The 17,527-nt window shown below is 37.6% G+C and overlaps 2 protein-coding genes and 1 long non-coding RNA gene across 3 annotated transcripts in view; 2 read left to right on the top strand and 1 right to left on the bottom strand.

The window, feature by feature from the left end:
- The window catches only part of LOC128220530 (DNA topoisomerase 3-alpha-like), a 43,013-nt gene extending 33,540 nt beyond the window's left edge, over positions 1-9,473 (top strand). Inside the window, exons 25-31 of the mRNA XM_052928966.1 lie at positions 5,144-5,337; positions 5,900-6,328; positions 7,027-7,153; positions 7,291-7,455; positions 7,756-7,874; positions 8,401-8,541; positions 9,258-9,473. Of these exons, the coding sequence (XP_052784926.1) occupies positions 5,144-5,337; positions 5,900-6,328; positions 7,027-7,153; positions 7,291-7,455; positions 7,756-7,874; positions 8,401-8,541; positions 9,258-9,289 (1,207 nt within the window). The 3' untranslated portion in view covers positions 9,290-9,473. The remainder of the gene's footprint in view (positions 1-5,143; positions 5,338-5,899; positions 6,329-7,026; positions 7,154-7,290; positions 7,456-7,755; positions 7,875-8,400; positions 8,542-9,257) is intronic.
- Positions 9,474-11,806: 2,333 nt separating this feature from the next.
- On the bottom strand, positions 11,807-12,793 carry LOC128243244 (scavenger receptor class F member 1-like). The gene is made up of 2 exons (XM_052960872.1): positions 12,724-12,793; positions 11,807-12,451 (listed from the first exon to the last, which is right to left on the bottom strand). The coding sequence occupies exons 1-2, from the start codon at positions 12,773-12,775 to the stop codon at positions 11,883-11,885; spliced, it is 621 nt and encodes a 206-aa protein (XP_052816832.1). The 5' UTR covers positions 12,776-12,793; the 3' UTR covers positions 11,807-11,882.
- Positions 12,794-15,225: 2,432 nt separating this feature from the next.
- LOC128209782 (uncharacterized) lies at positions 15,226-16,271 on the top strand. Its single transcript, XR_008257061.1, has 4 exons — positions 15,226-15,436; positions 15,627-15,785; positions 15,941-16,015; positions 16,137-16,271. It is a non-coding gene; the product is annotated as an uncharacterized LOC128209782 (long non-coding RNA).
- The last annotated feature ends 1,256 nt before the right edge of the window (positions 16,272-17,527 follow it).

Here is a 17,527-nt window from a genome sequence, read left to right as displayed (position 1 = left end):
TTGGTCAGAATGATCATCTCTATAAAATCTGGGTCAAGTTCGATATTGGGTCATACCCAGTCAATAACTAGGTCACTAGGTCAATTATTAGAAAAACCTTGTGAACAAAATAGAGGTCACAATTTTAGCCTTATCTTAATGAAACTTGGTCAGAATGATCATCTTAACATAAGCTAGGTCAAGTTCCATATTGGGTCAACCCAGGTCAAAAACTAGGTCACTAGGTCAATTAGAAGAAAAACCTTGTGAACACAATAGAGGTCACAATTTTAGCCTAATCTCAATGCAACTTGGTCAGAATGATCATCTCTATAAAATGTAGGTCAAGTTCGATATTGGGTCATCCGCGGTCAACAACTAGGTCACTAGGTCAATTAGTACAAAAACCTTGTGAACACAATAGAGGTCACAATTTTAGCCTAATCTCAATGCAAGTTGGTCAAAATAATCATCTCTATAAAATCTAGGTCAAGTTCGATATTGGGTCATCCGCAGTCAATAACTAGGTCACTAGGTCAATTATTAGAAAAACCTTGTATGTTTATAGTGAAAACTTAAAAAATCTTCTCCTCTGAACTTACTTGGCCTAGAGCTTAGATATTTGGCATGATTCATCGTCTAGTGGACCTCTACAAAGTTTGTTCAAATTATGGCCCTGGGGTCAAAATTGGCCCCGCCCCGGGGGGGGTCATGCGTATTCTCTATATGTTTATAGTTAAAACTTCAAAATCTTCTCCTCTAAACTTACTTTGACTAGAGCTTAGATATTTGGCATGATTCATCGTCTAGTGGACATCTACAAAGTTTGTTCAAATTATGGCCCTGGGGTCAAAATTGGCCCCGCCGCGGGGGGGTCATGGGTATTCTCTATATGTTTATAGTTAAAACTTAAAAAAATATTCCCCTCTGAACTTACTTGGACTAGAGCTTAGATATTTGGCATGATTCATCGTCTAGTGGACCTTTACAAAGATTGTTCAAATTATGGCCTTGGGGTCAAAATTGGCCCCGCCCCGGGGAGTCATGGGTTTTCTCTATATGTTTATAGTGAAAACTTCAAAAATCTTCTCCTTTGAACTTACTTGGACTAGAGCTTAGATATTTTGCATGATTCATCGTCTAGTGGACTTCTACAAAGATTGTTCAAATTATGGCCTTGGGGTCAAAATTGGCCCCGCCCAGGGGGGTCATGAGTATACTTGATATGTTTATAGTTAAAACTTCAAAAATCTTCTCCTCTTAACTGACTTGGACTAGAGCTTATATATTTGGCATGATTCATCGTCTAGTGGACCTCTACAAAGTTTGTTCAAATTATTGCCCTTGGGGTCAAAATTGGCCCCGCCCCGGGGGGTCATGGGTTTTCTTTATATGTTTATAGTGAAAACTTAAAAAATCTTCTCCTCTGAACTTACTTGGCCTAGAGCTTAGATATTTGGCATGATTCATCGTCTAGTGGACCTCTACAAAGTTTGTTCAAATTATGGCCCTGGGGTCAAAATTGGCCCCGCCCCGGGGGGGGTCATGCGTATTCTCTATATATTTATAGTTAAAACTTCAAAATCTTCTCCTCTGAACTTACTTTGACTAGAGCTTAGATATTTGGCATGATTCATCGTCTAGTGGACATCTACAAAGTTTGTTCAAATTATGGCCCTGGGGTCAAAATTGGCCCCGCCCCGGGGGGGTCATGGGTATTCTCTATATGTTTATAGTTAAAACTTAAAAAAATCTTCCCCTCTGAACTTACTTGGACTAGAGCTTAGATATTTGGCATGATTCATCGTCTAGTGGACCTTTACAAAGATTGTTCAAATTATGGCCTTGGGGTCAAAATTGGCCCCGCCCCGGGGAGTCATGGGTTTTCTCTATATGTTTATAGTGAAAACTTCAAAAATCTTCTCCTTTGAACTTACTTGGACTAGAGCTTAGATATTTGGCATGATTCATCGTCTAGTGGACTTCTACAAAGATTGTTCAAATTATGGCCTTGGGGTCAAAATTGGCCCCGCCCAGGGGGGTCATGAGTATACTTGATATGTTTATAGTTAAAAACTTCAAAAATCTTCTCCTCTTAACTGACTTGGACTAGAGCTTAGATATTTGGCATGATTCATCGTCTAGTGGACCTCTACAAAGTTTGTTCACATTATTGCCCTTGGGGTCAAAATTGGCCCCGCCCCGGGGGGTCATGGGTTTTCTTTATATGTTTATAGTGAAAACTTAAAAAATCTTCTCCTCTGAACTTACTTGGCCTAGAGCTTAGATATTTGGCATGATTCATCGTCTAGTGGACCTCTACAAAGTTTGTTCAAATTATGGCCCTGGGGTCAAAATTGGCCCCGCCCCGGGGGGGTCATGGGTATTCTCTATATGTTTATAGTTAAAACTTCAAAAACTTCTCCTCTGAACTTACTTGGACTAGAGCTTATATATTTGGCAAGATTCATCGTCTAATGGACCTTTACAAAGATTGTTCAAATTATGGCCTTGGGGTCAAAATTGGCCCCGCCCCGGGGGGTCATGGGTTTTCTCTATATGTTTATAGTGAAAACTTCAAAAATCTTCTCCTCTGAACTTACTTTGACTAGAGCTTAGATATTTGGCATGATTCATCGTCTAGTGGACATCTACAAAGTTTGTTCAAATTATGGCCCTGGGGTCAAAATTGGCCCCGCCCCAGGGGGGTCATGGGTATTCTCTATATGTTTATAGTTAAAACTTAAAATAATCTTCTCCTCTGAACTTACTTGGACTAGAGCTTAGATATTTGGCATGATTCATCGTCTAGTGGACCTTTACAAAGATTGTTCAAATTATGGCCTTGGGGTCAAAATTGGCCCCGCCCCGGGGAGTCATGGGTTTTCTCTATATGTTTATAGTGAAAACTTAAAAAATCTTCTCCTTTGAACTTACTTGGACTAGAGCTTAGATATTTGGCATGATTCATCGTCTAGTGGACCTTTACAAAGATTGTTAAAATTATGGCCTTGGGGTCAAAATTGGCCCCGCCCAGGGGGGTCATGAGTATACTTGATATGTTTATAGTTAAAACTTCAAAAATCTTCTCCTCTTAACTTACTTGGACTAGAGCTTATATATTTGGCATGATTCATCGTCTAGTGGACCTTTACAAAGATTGTTCAAATTATGGCCTTGGGGTCAAAATTGGCCCCGCCCCGGGGGGGTTAGGGTATTTTCTATATGTTTATAGTTAAAACTTCAAAAATCTTCTCCTTTGAACTTACTTGGACTAGAGCTTAGATATTTGGCATGATTCATCGTCTAGTGGACCTCTACAAAGATTGTTCAAATTATGGCCTTGGGGTCAAAATTGGCCCCGCCCCGGGGGGTCATGGGTTTTCTCTATATGTTTATAGTGAAAACTTCAAAAATCATCTCCTCTGAACTTACGTGGCTTAGAGCTTAGATATTTGGCATGATTCATTGTCTAGTGGACCTCTACAAAATTTGTTCAAATTATGGCCCTGGGGTCAAAATTGGCCACACCCCGGGGCTGATGGGTTTTCTCTATATGTGTTATAGTGAAAACTTAAAAAATCTTCTCCAAACTCACAAAGACAAGTAACGTCTTAATTAAACTGGATAACATATTTAGTACACATACCAATTTTCAATATGGGCCACATACAACAATTAATAACAAATATACATATATAGATACACACGTAAAATCAAGTAGTACAGGATATATCATCTAGTTGACTTGTACCAATATTGTTCAATCTTTGGCCCTGGGGTCAAAAAATGGCCCCACCCGGGCGGTCATGGGTTTCCTTATATATGTATATGATGAGAACTTAAAAAATCTTCTTCTCCGAAACCAAAAGGCGAAGGCCTTAGATATTTGGTATGAAGCATCGTTTATTGGACCACTATAAAGATTGTTCAAACTTTAGCCCTGGGGTCAAAATTGGCCACGCCCCGTGTTCATAGGCTTAGGTTTTCAATATTTGTATATAAAAGAAGCATAAAAAAAAATTCTCTCCGAATTCACAAGGACTAGAGCTATTTGGCATAATACATCATTAAGTGGACCTCTACCTTTATTGTCCAAACTTTGGCATTGGGGTAAAAAATGACCCAGACTTTTAAAAAACCTTAACTACTTTGAACCATCCAGATTTCTTATCAAACCAATGTGCAATATATGACAGGTGAGCGATTCAGGGCCATTTGGCCCTCTTGTTTGTTTCATATTTCAAAATGTAGATTAATGTTGTGATACTCATTATATAAGTCATTTGTATTTGCAAACTTTTACTTGTCTGTTTTTAAAAGAACTACTTCAAGGTATTTTCATAGCCTAGGTCTGTTTTTAAAATAACAACTTCAAGGTATTTTCATAGCCTAGGTCTGTTTTTAAAATAACAACTTCAAGGTATTTTCATAGCCTAGGTCTGTTTTTCAAAAAAACTTCCAAGGTATTTTCATAGCCTTGGTGTCATCTTTGTTGAACTTTGCTTGCGGTGAGATCAAATTTGTTGCCAGAATGATGGTGAAGCTAGTGTATGTGCAAGTGTCCGTCTGTCCAATGGATGATGGCTTGTCTGTAAGTGTGGGGATTTAAATAACACATCCTTTCAACATGAGAAGGTGGGACATCATGTTCAAGACCCATGTCTGTTCATCAAAGGTCAAGGTTAAACTTAGAGGTCATTGGTTAAAATTTTGTGCATTTTGGCTTGTCTGGTCTTGAACTTGCCATGCACTGAGGGATTTTATTTAACACCGCGCAAATGTTTACCATGAGAAACTGGCATGTAGCATGTATGACACATGTCTGTTCATTAAAGATCAAGGTCACTGAAGGGTCATGTTTGGTATATCTGAAACGAACAAGCAAAAGAAGGGTGAAATGAAAAGGTTCTTAGTGACGTTAAATACAGAAGCTGACGGTGAATATATCAGTTTTTTTCACCCCTCATCTACCATGCTTATTTCCTGTGGCAAATTTATACAGATGTGGAAATTGTCATGTCCTAGCCCTAGCCCCAGGACTTCCACATACCACAATAATAAAGGTTCAATAATCTTCAACAGAGGTCCAATATGAAACTACTGGGCTTATGATATGCAACAAAGGGCCAATATGGGACAATAAGGTGTTTCACAATTTTAGGTACACCGGTTGCGTAGGAGGATGTGATGAAACTTTAGTCACAGATGTGGGTATTCGGCCGCCTCCAAGGCCAGGGTCTGGAGCCCAGTCACAGAGGACCAATTCAACTCCAAGCCAAAGAGGTGGTGGACAAGCAGGCCCGCGGTCACAAAGGCCCAATGTGCAACCAGCTCAGGGGGCAAGGGGTCAGACAGGTATGTTGGAAAATAAAAGTTTAAGTACAATGTTTGATTTAGGACTTGCTTTAAAAGTTTTATTTTTACATGTTTTTCATGATAATTATAAATGTATCTAATCATAAATGTACTTTGTGTATAATTATGTCTTCATTTAGATTGCAAAGTTTATGATTTAATTTTAAATTTGAGGCAACGTCACACATTCAACATGTTGTATAATGTGGTTTTTGAAAAAAATTGTTTCCACTTTTATTAAAAATTAATAAGGCAATCTTTCCAGTTAATTCAAGAGAAAAATTTCTATTGTCTTATGCAGCAATACAATTTTGGGCTTGTCTGAGAAAAAGAAAGAAGTCATTGTCTTGTCATTTCTGTGGTGAGGTCGTCATTAATATTTAAATAAAACTTAGTATATTTTTTGACAGAGACAATACCAACATGAATAGCAAGGCCCATAACTCTTGCTTTAATAATTCTCAAATTATGTGCCTTGTTTGAATGGTATAAACTCAGACAAGCTTAGGTATTCCCTCCTGGTTCATAACATTGTGTCATTTTATACACTTCAATACCTCAGGTGCTGGAAGAGGTCAGTCCAGGAGAGATGATTCAGGCATAGGCTCATCATTTGGTTCCAATGGGTCGTCTAGACAATTCTCCACCCAGAGTTCCATGCAATCAACATTTCCTAGAAATACCCCAAATCAAGCCAGAAACCAGTCTTGGGGTGACCAAAACATGTTTGATGACAGTTTTGACTCAAATTTTTCATCACAAACTCAGACTGGCTCCTCAAACTTTTCACAAATTCCAACTGGAAGAAATTCTGTAAAAAAATCAAAATCTAATACCCAGAATTCTCGAACAGGAAGTGATAGGGTGCCTTTGGCAACCATGACAGGAAATGTGATGGATTCTGGGAATAATGACTCAGCTAATTCTGTGGTGTGTAATTGTGGGAATGATGCAGTGTTGTTAACAGTGAGAAAGGAAGGACCAAACACAGGTACTATAATTGTTTTACTGGCATGATCTTTATCATTGTTTACACTGCATTAGTACTGTGGGGAAAATGAACGACAAAATTTTGTTTACATGAACTAAATATAGAAAAGAACGCATGAAATAATTTCATTGGCCCAGATTCTGTAGAGGTCCCCATTCAGTACCAGTGAAATTTCCTTATCAATTATTCATGATTACAAGATTTTCTTAGTGATGTGTCCATCATCTGCGTGCGTCCGCAAATAATTGCTTGTGAACGCAAAACAGTCTTAAGTTTGCTTTGTATCTCAATCAAACTTATCATGTAGTTAAATATCCAAAAGAGCTTGGTTCCTTTTGATCCGCCCATGATGATGGCCCTTGAAATGTTGCAGCCCTAGCACAATTGTACTCTAAGGGAGATAACTTGTACAGAGAGTTGTGTATTATTGTAGTGTTTATTTCCCTTTGCCCCTTGTTAAATATATGGTTCACTGATTGCTTCCCTTTCGAATGTGGTTTCAGTGTATTGCCTATTACAAGTATGTAAATACTTTGGATACAAAAAATAATACCAAAAAAGTTGTGCCAGTTGAGCATAGTCCTCATGGGCCTCTTGATTAAATATGTGTTATAATAACTAAGAATATAAGGATACGATACTTACTACATGTAAAATGCCTTAGAATAAAATCTTATACACTGTATACTTCCAAACAGGTCGTCAGTTCTACAAGTGTGGCGGGTCAACCTGTAACTTCTTCCTGTGGTCAGACGAAGCAGGGGCAGATCCTGGGGGTGGGGGAAATGATGGAGGGGGTGGGTCAGCAAGCTTTAGCACTAACAGGTAGGCATTTGATCAAGGATGATATATGATGACATCTATTAGGTGAGTGCTGATATAAATTTGAATAGGAATTTACACAGGTTTTATAGAGGTTGTAATGTTAAGTATTTAATTATGATGTTTATATTTCAACCCAGAGTTAGCAGTTCCAGCTACAGTAGCAATAGAGGTGGTACCAGTAACTATGGAAACAACAGTTTCCAAGGCAATCAAGGGGGTCGTGGCAATTCTTGGTCGACTGATGGAGGTGGGGCAGGTGGAGGGGACACAGTGACGTGTCAGTGTGGACAACCAGCTAAAAGGTATGGGTCATATAAAATTTACATACTGTTAAAAGATGTGCATATGTAACCAACATTTGTCACTAAATTTTACCAAATAAAAAAAGTTCCGATAAATTACTTTTGAATGACTTGTTGTAGTGTCTTTAAAACATTGGTCATGATATTTTTTTGATAATAGATGACCTCTATATGATTTTGGAGTCAGTAGGTCAAAGGTGAAGGTCATGGTGACATTTAATAATCCCAACAGACAACACATCTGATTCACAGAATTTAGTCATTTGATAACGGGTTCTTAATTTAAATATTACCTTTCAGTCTAACTGTCCAGAAGGAGGGGCCAAACAAGGGTCGCCCATTCTATGGCTGTCCGCAGCCAAGGGGCCAGGGATGTACCTTTTTCCAGTGGGGAGATGAGGACCCAGGAGCAGGAGGAGGTAAGGCTTTTTTAACTGCAGTGAATGGCCCTTCAGTTCAAATCAATTGTATCCAAGGATGAGCTTGTGTTGTGGTATAGGTGTCCACCTCTCACGAAACAGGTCATGGGTTGAACTTTCTTATGGCCTCTTAAAATGGACGCTTGTAGAAGGTATAAAAAAAGCTTGAGCATGGTTCATAAAGTTTCATAGATATCGGCTTATGGCTGTTTCTGCAATTGTGCTTGAGGAAATAAGTATAAACTGTTCAATCAGCTTGGGCATATTGATAATGGATAGTAAATATTGTGTGGACTAAAATTACTAACAGTTCAAATTTTTCTAACTATTACCAAATTTTAGCTGTTTATATGAAAGTTACCGAATTTGGTGATAGTCCTTTTCCCAAGTTAGCTGGAAAATCCTTGGGAATTGTCTGAAAACCAAGGTTTCAATCAACAGATAGTGCATGCATTATTAAAATGGCTAGTTATGCAGTTATTGACTGTCCTTAGTTTTCAATGTTAACCTTTTCCCCTGATTTCAGTAGGTGGGCGTGGCTTCAGTTCTGGTCGTGGAGGGGGTGGAGCAAGTAGAGGGCGTGGTGGGTCCAAGAAGAGACCAGCCTCCTCTGACGGGGGTGGACCAGCCAAGAAAGGCAAGAAATGTGGCCTCTGTGGGGTAGAAGGTGAGTAAAGTATGAGAGCCGCAAGCCGGTTTAAAAGGGAATTGGGCTGGGCACAACCCACCTCTAGTACCATCTGAGAAGGGAAAGAAATGTGTCCTTTGCTTGATGAAAGGTAAATGAAAGGTGAGAGAGGGAATTAAGTTGATATTTGAAGGCTGCAAGAATTACTTACGTCTCTAACCTATTTCCATAATGTTAAGAAATATGGGGTTAGCCCAGGATAAAGTAAATATGGGGTTAGCCCAGGATAAAGTAAGTTTTGTTTGTGGTCACAAATGGGTTTTCTCTTGGTACTCCAGTTTTCCCCTACAACAAAAGACCACACTCTCACGCAACATCATGGCAACATGAGTGACTTTACATAAGTAAATATATATTTAGTCACAATCATAAAATAAATCTAGTTTAAACTAAGGGATATGGGCTCAATTATTTGTCTGTAAATAAATATTTTTCTAGTTTTTTTAAAGAAGAAGTCCAGATATTGATTGAGATAGCCTTGGCAACATTATTGTTAGTGTGAATAAGCTGTAACTTGGTATACATGTTCACAATGACTTTACATTAACATGGTGTTTCGACAATGTTACCATTGCTTTAGCAAAAGTAATCCATAAGCAATGTCCCTTGGTCAACAAAAAACACAATAGAGCATTGTAATGCTTTTCAGCTTTAGTTTCAATTAAAATTCAATCTAGCTTTGTCTTGTTTTTCAGGTCATACAAAGAGAACCTGTCCCCATAAATGAATGAGGAGGAATTTGAAGGGGAGAGATCTCCCGCCACATACGATCACATATGATATCAGATTTTTACTTTAAAAGGAATTTATTTTCCTTTAATTTATTACTGTATTGTTTATTTTTTGAATCTTTAGAAATTGAATGTTTCATGTCTTAATGTTTTTTTTAAATAAATAAATATTTCAGAATTTGAACTCGTTCACATGATTTTTATCATCATTATCAATCGATGTTTGTAATGGCAGTGAATAACGTATGGCAAAGGGAAGCAACTGCTGTAGAGTTTGGTAGTACTCTAACAAAGGATGTGTAACTCACTCCCCATTGCAAGAAAGCATTTGGATATTCATAAATTTTAAGTTAAGATTTAGGATATAAGTGTTAAACTGTTCGGAAAATAAAGCTAAGTGCATAATACCAATTGTCAGTCACTCGTTTATGAGGGTGGATCAAAAAAATATTTGGACTTTCTAAATAACTAAGTTTTCTCAAAATTTTCCACAGGGATATCAATTGTTGGCTTCTTTTAAAGAAAATGCAAGGAAAATAAACAAAATACTTTTTATAAGACCGTTCATAGAACAGGTAGTCATCTGCGGCTGGCATTATGTTGTCTGATCAAAAATATTAGAAGCATTTTCTAGTCATCACCAAATTTGGTCAAAATGTGAATGGGCATAATATCTCGAACATTTGATAACCAGCCATATCGCGCAAAACACTCATGAGTAATTGCCCATATAACTATAGAAATAACCTAGAATTGATTATGTCCGATCAATAACTTAAGAAGGCTTCTTCCATTTATCTCTAAATTTGATCAGAATATGTATGGGGACAAAATCTTGGAACAAGTTTGATAACCAGCCATATCGCTTGAGTCATTTGAGAGTTAACTTTTTAACCTTTAATAACAGTAATTTCAAAAATCGGTCTTGTCTGATAAATAACTAAAAAAAACTATTTTTCCCAATCATCTCGAAATTTTGAAAAAATGTTGATGGGCAGAATATCTCGGTCAGGTTTGATAAAATAGCTAATGCTTATGGCTAACAAACAATCAATTATCACCAAACTTGTTTTAAAAAATAGGATGGGCATATTTTACGACAGTTGCCACACGTTACTGAGATAACTACATCAAATAAAAGCAATTTACGTAAATGGTGTGTTTTTTACGTTAAGAGAAAGAGATCAGATGATTTCATTTATATGTATAATTTCAGAATGAATTTTATGTAAAATGAATATTTCATGTACAGAATCCATATATTTATTTAAATTGATATACAATTATTGTGTCTCCTTTAACTAGAATGGGACATACAGGGTTGCAACTGTAAGTAGGTAGGTTTTTCATAAATAAAACATTGTCTTCAACACTTCTGTTCTCTTGTTCAAAGGTCAAGGTCATCAAAAATATTTTGGAAACTTAGTCAGCACACTTGAGAACAGTTTGACTGAGGACAATGAAGCTGCAGCAGTAGGTTGCCCTTGACAAGTCAATAACCCCAATGTTTTTTTGAGCCTTTAGGTCAAGGTCAAGGTTAGCAATATAATGTAATCTTTGTCTGCCAATAATTTGAGACCAGTTTGACCTAGGAAAACTTACGTGGTAGTTTAACATTGGCTATGAGATATCCTGGTTGTTTAAAGGGTCAATTGGTGAAAGGTCAAGGTTACAATAAAAGAAGTTAAAAAAACTGTGCAAACAATAAAATGAGAACAGTTTGACCTAGGATATTGTTAGTTCAATGGTAGGCTGGACTTGACCAGTGGATGACTTTTATTGTTTTCAATGTTGGTTTGTTTAAGGTCAAGGTCACTGTAAATGTTTTATAAACTGTGTCTGCATAATAATTTGAAAGCCACTTGACCTACCATTAAACTTCACAGGTACCGTATGTTGTACTTCACCAGTACATGAACTTTTTTAATGTTCATTGAAATGAGGTCCATCAAATGTTCCTGATAAAGCAGGGAACTACATGTTACATTCCTTGTATTTCTTGTACATAATTTATCATGTTTTTTTTTTTTTCATTTGGGATATTGTTAAAATTAAAGAACGCATATATTTAATTACAATAGCTTGTTGAAGCGCATTTGTATCTGTCAAATAAAATGTAAGCCTTTGCTCTTATAGACATTACATATTTTTATTTCTTAGGAGGGGTCAGGTCATAAAGGTTTGAAACATGGTCAGATATTCAATGGTCTGTTGGGTGGAGGGAAAGTATATCTGTTCATGAGCTGAGTCTCACTGAATGGCATCTGTATTTTAAGGTTACCAATGGTCTGTATGCACTTGTACATTCAATAAATGCGCATTTTCCTTTCACAAAAATATCAGTCAGATTTTCTGTATCCCATAAAACCTTGGTCAATAAGTTGCAGTAATAAGGTTTTCCTGATTTGAATACATTTATAAGACTTCACCTTTGTTCACAATGCCATTGGTGTTTGACAATTATAATGCTAAATTGATTTCTAACAACCCTGGCTTGAGAACCACCACTCTGATTATAAGTGACAACACTATTTTATTAACTTATCATTTAGTACAACTATAAATGAAAAGGAAAGTTGTCAGTGGTCTTCAGTGGCATCTGCAAGAGCCATACTGGTCACAATATCCGCTCTGTGGATACGGGCACGGAAGTGGGCAGTCCTTGTCATCCGTGCAAGGGATATGGCAGTCACAGTGGCCCAAGTTACAAAACCCAGTCTGGTTCGCATAGCAGTAGACATTGGCACACTCGGTATTCCGGGTACAAGTTGCATTGCAGTCACATGCGCCATTCATGCACACGCCGGTTGGGCATTTAATACGACAGATGTCTGGTTTGCATTGGATTTGGCATTTGCACGTCCCTTCATCGCAATGGCCGACTTGCCCAAATGGACACGGCATATAGCATGGAGTATCATTTGTGCAAGGCTGTAACAGTCGTCTGCCGGATAAAATCACTCTGCATGTGCAGTTGCCCTGGTTGCAGTGACCAGTAAACCGGAAAGGACAAGGGAGCGGGCAGTCAGCGTCAGAATCACACAGTGGACATGCGCATTCGCCTTGATTGCAGAAACTTGATGCACCCGGAACTGAACATTGTACGGTGCTGCATTCATGGTCGTTATGACAGGATGTGGCCAGTGAGATCGACATCACTATAAAGTTTTTTGGGTTTTTTAATAGATACATGTAAAACAAGGATAAATTATTTTTAAGATAAGACTTGCATTTATAATAGTTTAAAGATATCTCAATACTTGGGTAGAAATGGAAATATTTCAAACAAATTGATGGATTATAATTATGTGCGGGAGGGGGGGGGGGGGGTAGATAAAGGTACACAAATAACTAAAACAAGTCTATGATAAAACTATATTTCTTCCAAAGAACAAAGAACTGGAATTCAATCAAAGAATTATGCACATACCTTCTATCAAAAGCAATGCCACACCTAACAAATTAAATCGTGCCATTATCATAATTGTGTCCTGACAGTCCTCATTAGTTATCAGAAATGAAATACATGTGCCATTGCCCAACAGATAATACGCTCTGGCTTTCTTATGCAGTGGCGGATCCAGGAATTCATGACTGGGGGTCACAACTGTCAAACCTCGTCGAAGCTTTAATTTTACTGAGGTATTGAAATAAAACATATTAAATCGTTGATGCAATTCTAACCTTTATTCAAAAATACTTAAGTGTCCTTAAGGCACATGGAACAATTCTCATCATTCTTTCTAGTGCCCTGTCCAATACTTTCGCTTCAAAGTCTCAGTAAAAAAATGTGTTTCAGGTTTTTATATGTTGATATACGGTCAATTTATGTGTGCCCCATAGACTTCATTTGCCGGCCAACAGGGGAGATGGGGGGAGTGGGCATTCTGCCCTCAGCTAGGACCGCCACTGTAATATAAAGATTTGCTTACAAGACTGAGGAATAGTTATAGATAGGCAGAGGTGAACCACTGTTTTCACCTTATCAGTAACATTTTATCAGTGATCTACATGATATGACTTGGCCACCATATTTAGTTTTCTATAGTAAACATTAACCGTCAATTGTTAAAAAAATAAGCTATAATTATATCGATTTTTTTAAGACTGTAAGTGACCAAGAGTTACAATGTGTTGTCGTCATCTTTCAACAGGGGTAAGACGATTTGACAGTCATTTTGTGATTAGGCGAATTTTTAATGTGACCTTTTATGAATCTGCCGATTTCATGTGGACGTTTTATCTCTTGATTTATTATAGGGAGGCGTTTTAAATCCCGCGCGCACGATTAAAAATGTATGGCTTACTTGAATAATGGTCGACACCGTCACGCGACGGTATCCTACTCTTGGAAAGAAAATTTAAGAGTAATTAAAATTGATATATGTAAGAATCATAATCAAGAATATATATTACAGGTTTGTTTTATAGGTCTTGGCGTACGTGTTCTTTAGTTTGTATGAATTAGAAGTATTTCGTACTCACTCTTATTCGAGCCACTTTCAACTACAAAGATTGTCTATACCTACAGTGTGCTGGGCTACCTGTTCAGTGATGTCATAATAAATATTGCTCATGACGACAAATACTTTAATTTGGTAGCATATTAAAGGGGACAGAATGGCATTTTATATTGACTTATTAATTATTAAAAAACATTGCATGGGAAATAATTATAATTGAGGTACAAAAATAGTGTCAGTTGTAGATGTAAACTGCTATTCAAAAGGGTGTTTTTTTCGCAGTTCAGTTATGTTTAGCCACTTTTTTCCGATGTAAACTATATTCTTTTATATTATTGAGTTGACAAGAAAGAAAAATGTTGGAGTCTGATCGAAAGGCCATGTAAAGACTAAAGCTCACTTTAAAGCATAGACCAGTAAAAACACCTATATTGTGTTGGAGAGGATTGGACTTTGATAGGATACAGTGCCTGGTTATGTTTTTTCATTGATGTTTAGCAGTTAGTTTCATTAGGGAGACAAATATATGAGTTTTCTGTGCATATTGTGTTCAAAGGCCAAAACAAATGGTTTGGTCAGAGTTACATCCTTTTCAAAAAAGAAAGTTTTTTTTGTTTTTATATTGGCTTTCTGTAAGAATGTCATTGTCATCACTGGAGAAAGGTGTTAAAGTAATCTTCTGTATAAAGCTTTTAAGGATTTAAACTTCATATTATAACAGTCACTGACAGAGTATTAAAATGGTAGGGTCGGCGTCTATTTTGTAAGGGTCGGGCTTAAGAAGTATGGCCTTGTATGTGGAGTGTGATTCCTGCTATTGATGGCAATACCGCACTTGCGGTTATTTTTACAATTCATTAACCATGAAAATGTGAAGACAGTCTTATGCACCAGTCAATTGTAACTACAGCCTCCCAGGTGCAGGGAATAGCGGGGACTTTGTCTTGGTCAGCCAAGCCCGGGTAAAATCCGCGCCCTGCGGGACGAACTTCTGGTTAAACCCCCGCCAAATGCCTTCGCACCCCAGGGAACCTAGGTAAGGCCCATTCCTCGCTCTTTTTGGCGCGAAGACAAAACCACCGCATTAACCCTGCACTGCGGGGCCACCTGGAAGGTAAAAACACAGCCCATTTTCCCGGCTATCCCCAGTTTACCTCCTGTACTGAGGGGGGGGGACATGGTTACAAATGACTGGTGCATTACCAAATGTTTTAATTATAATTGAATTAACTTAATTTGCAAGTTTAAATGGATCTGTCTTAACAATTTGCAAGTTTAAATGGATCTGTCTTAACAAAATGATAACTGATGCAGTATAAAATTAGCTTAGACATTTTATTTTCAATAGCTTAATAACTGACAAATTTTCTTTGGGATCAAGTTATATACGAAAATGTTCGACACGTTTCATCACTGTCAGTAGCAGATTCAAATAAACCAAATTGGAATGATCATATTTATTTCAGCTTTCCAACATAGACGACTGTCCTACCAGTATTGAATTCAACAGCGTTTGATGAGTGAGCTGACGAGAGCCGCCTAGATGAATTTTCCTTTGATGTCCCCAGCCAGCTCTTCACCAAGAATAAATAACCTTGACCATCAAAGATGGCAAAAATCACCTAAGATCAAAGGTCACAAGTGCTCATCTCCTGTTTAGGCTTCGCCTATGGAGTCCAGGTGAGTTTAGTACATGCGTTATGGGTCAATTTGTAAAGGTAGAATCAATGTTGGCTGTATAGACAAGTTTTCGGTATCTTTACAAATACCATTTTGGACTTTAATGATAAGTGAAAAGTATTTGTCTGGTATAAATGACAATTGCTAATATTTTGTCATATGTATCGCAAATGCAATATTTATGCTTCAGAGAGAAAACAAGGCCTCCATAATCTGGGGTGCACATATAGGAGCAAAGCCATGGTGAAATGTGTTTGTTTGGCAGGTCAGGGATGCCTTCACACAGTTGCATGAGTCTCTGCATCCCAGTGTTCCAGACCAGGAACTTCACGCAAATGTGTACTCCAAGGTAACACATAATTCGCTTTTGTTTCACTGGAATTTGTTTGATAAAACTGCTCTGATAAATTGCACATTTAAGGCATGCCGAGTATACCCCACAGTAAGTCAGATTAAAGGTAACCACATAAGGTAAATGTAGCATACTAAATGCATGTTTTGCAGGTCAAAATGGCATAGCGAGAGATGATCTGGTTGCTGGCAATAACCATTGAGATGAACCCAAGACTCAATTTCGAGGTAAAAGGATTTCTAAAATATTTACATGTTCATATAAAAGTTTGTTTCATAGGCTGATGGTGTAATATCAGGACCACATTAAAAGTGTATGCATCAAATAACAATTCTTGTGTAATGACAGGTTTACAGCGACTTTATAGGCCGCAACAAGTTCTTGGTTGCTGACATCCAGCCAGACAGCCAGTGCCACTTTGTATTCGCCGCTCAAGATCAGCTGTCCCTGCTCTGTGAAGCATGATGCTAATACATGGACAGAACCTTCAAGGTAAAAAAATGAAATGATTAGTGCGTATATGATTATTATAACATCTCTTAAAACTGTTAAAATCTATACACATCCTTGTTGCACGTGACACATCTTACATGGGGTGTGTAAGACGATTTTTTCCAGCACTGGTCACATGACCGGAAACACACGTCTGGTATGCAAGAAACAACAGTGGTGAAGGTTTGTGCTACGTTTTTATGCTCTCTGAAGGGAGAGCATTTAGTCACAGCTTTATCCGTTCGTCTTTCTGTCCATCCGTCACACCCTTTTCCGGTCAATTACTCCAAAACTACTGATAGGATTAAAATAAACTTGGTATATATAAAGATGGCAATGAGAGAAAGTGCAGTGCATAAGAACCATAATGCTATCATGCATTATTTATTTAGGTATCTCCCCTAAACCATTTTGTTTCACAATCTGTGCTTGTCTGGACCATATCTTAGAATATACTGAAGGGATTGAAATGAAACTTCAAATATTGATAGCTGAAATTGAGAGAAAGTGCAGTGCACAAAAACCGTCCTCCTGCCCTGCATAAGAATTTTTAGTTACCTTCCGAAATTTTAACAAATTTGGTACTCGTACAGACCACATCTTGGAAAATGCTTAAGTATTGAAATGAAATTTGAAATGTAGATAGATGGCAATAATAGGAAGTGCAGTATCCAATACCTCCCTTAAACCTGTTTTTTTTTTTTGGATAATGGGTGCTGATCAGAACTTAAGGGATTGAAATGAAACTTCATACCCATTTAGATGGAAAATAGAGAAAGTGCAGCAGCCAAGCATAATTCTATCCTTCATATTTATCAAGTCTTCCATTAACCTGACTTTAGCTCGACTATTCGAAGAATAAGGAGGGCTTTACTACTCGCCCCAGCGTTGGCGTCGGGTTAAAGTTTGAGGGCAAGTTGGGATTTTCACTTATAACTTCAATACCCTTCATTCAATTCACTTAATACTTCATACAGTTGTTCAGGGCCATCACATAGTGAGGTAAGATAACTCCATATTATCCTTTATACAAATTATGGCTCCTGATTGACTATGTAACTTAGGTTTTAGTTTTAGGGCAGGTTGGGATATTCATTAATAACTTCTATACCCTTCATTCAATTGACTTAATACTAAACACAGTTATTCAGGACCATCACACAATGAGGTTACATAACTCCATATTATCCTTAATACAAGTTATGGCCCCTGATTGACTTAGGAACTTAGGTTAAAGGTAGTAAGGG

This window comes from Mya arenaria, chromosome 2 (genome assembly GCF_026914265.1).
Source record: "Mya arenaria isolate MELC-2E11 chromosome 2, ASM2691426v1".
Lineage (NCBI taxonomy): Eukaryota > Metazoa > Mollusca > Bivalvia > Myida > Myidae > Mya > Mya arenaria.
The sequence above is the reverse complement of the archived record's forward strand: the minus strand, read 5'-3'. Positions and strand labels throughout refer to the sequence as shown.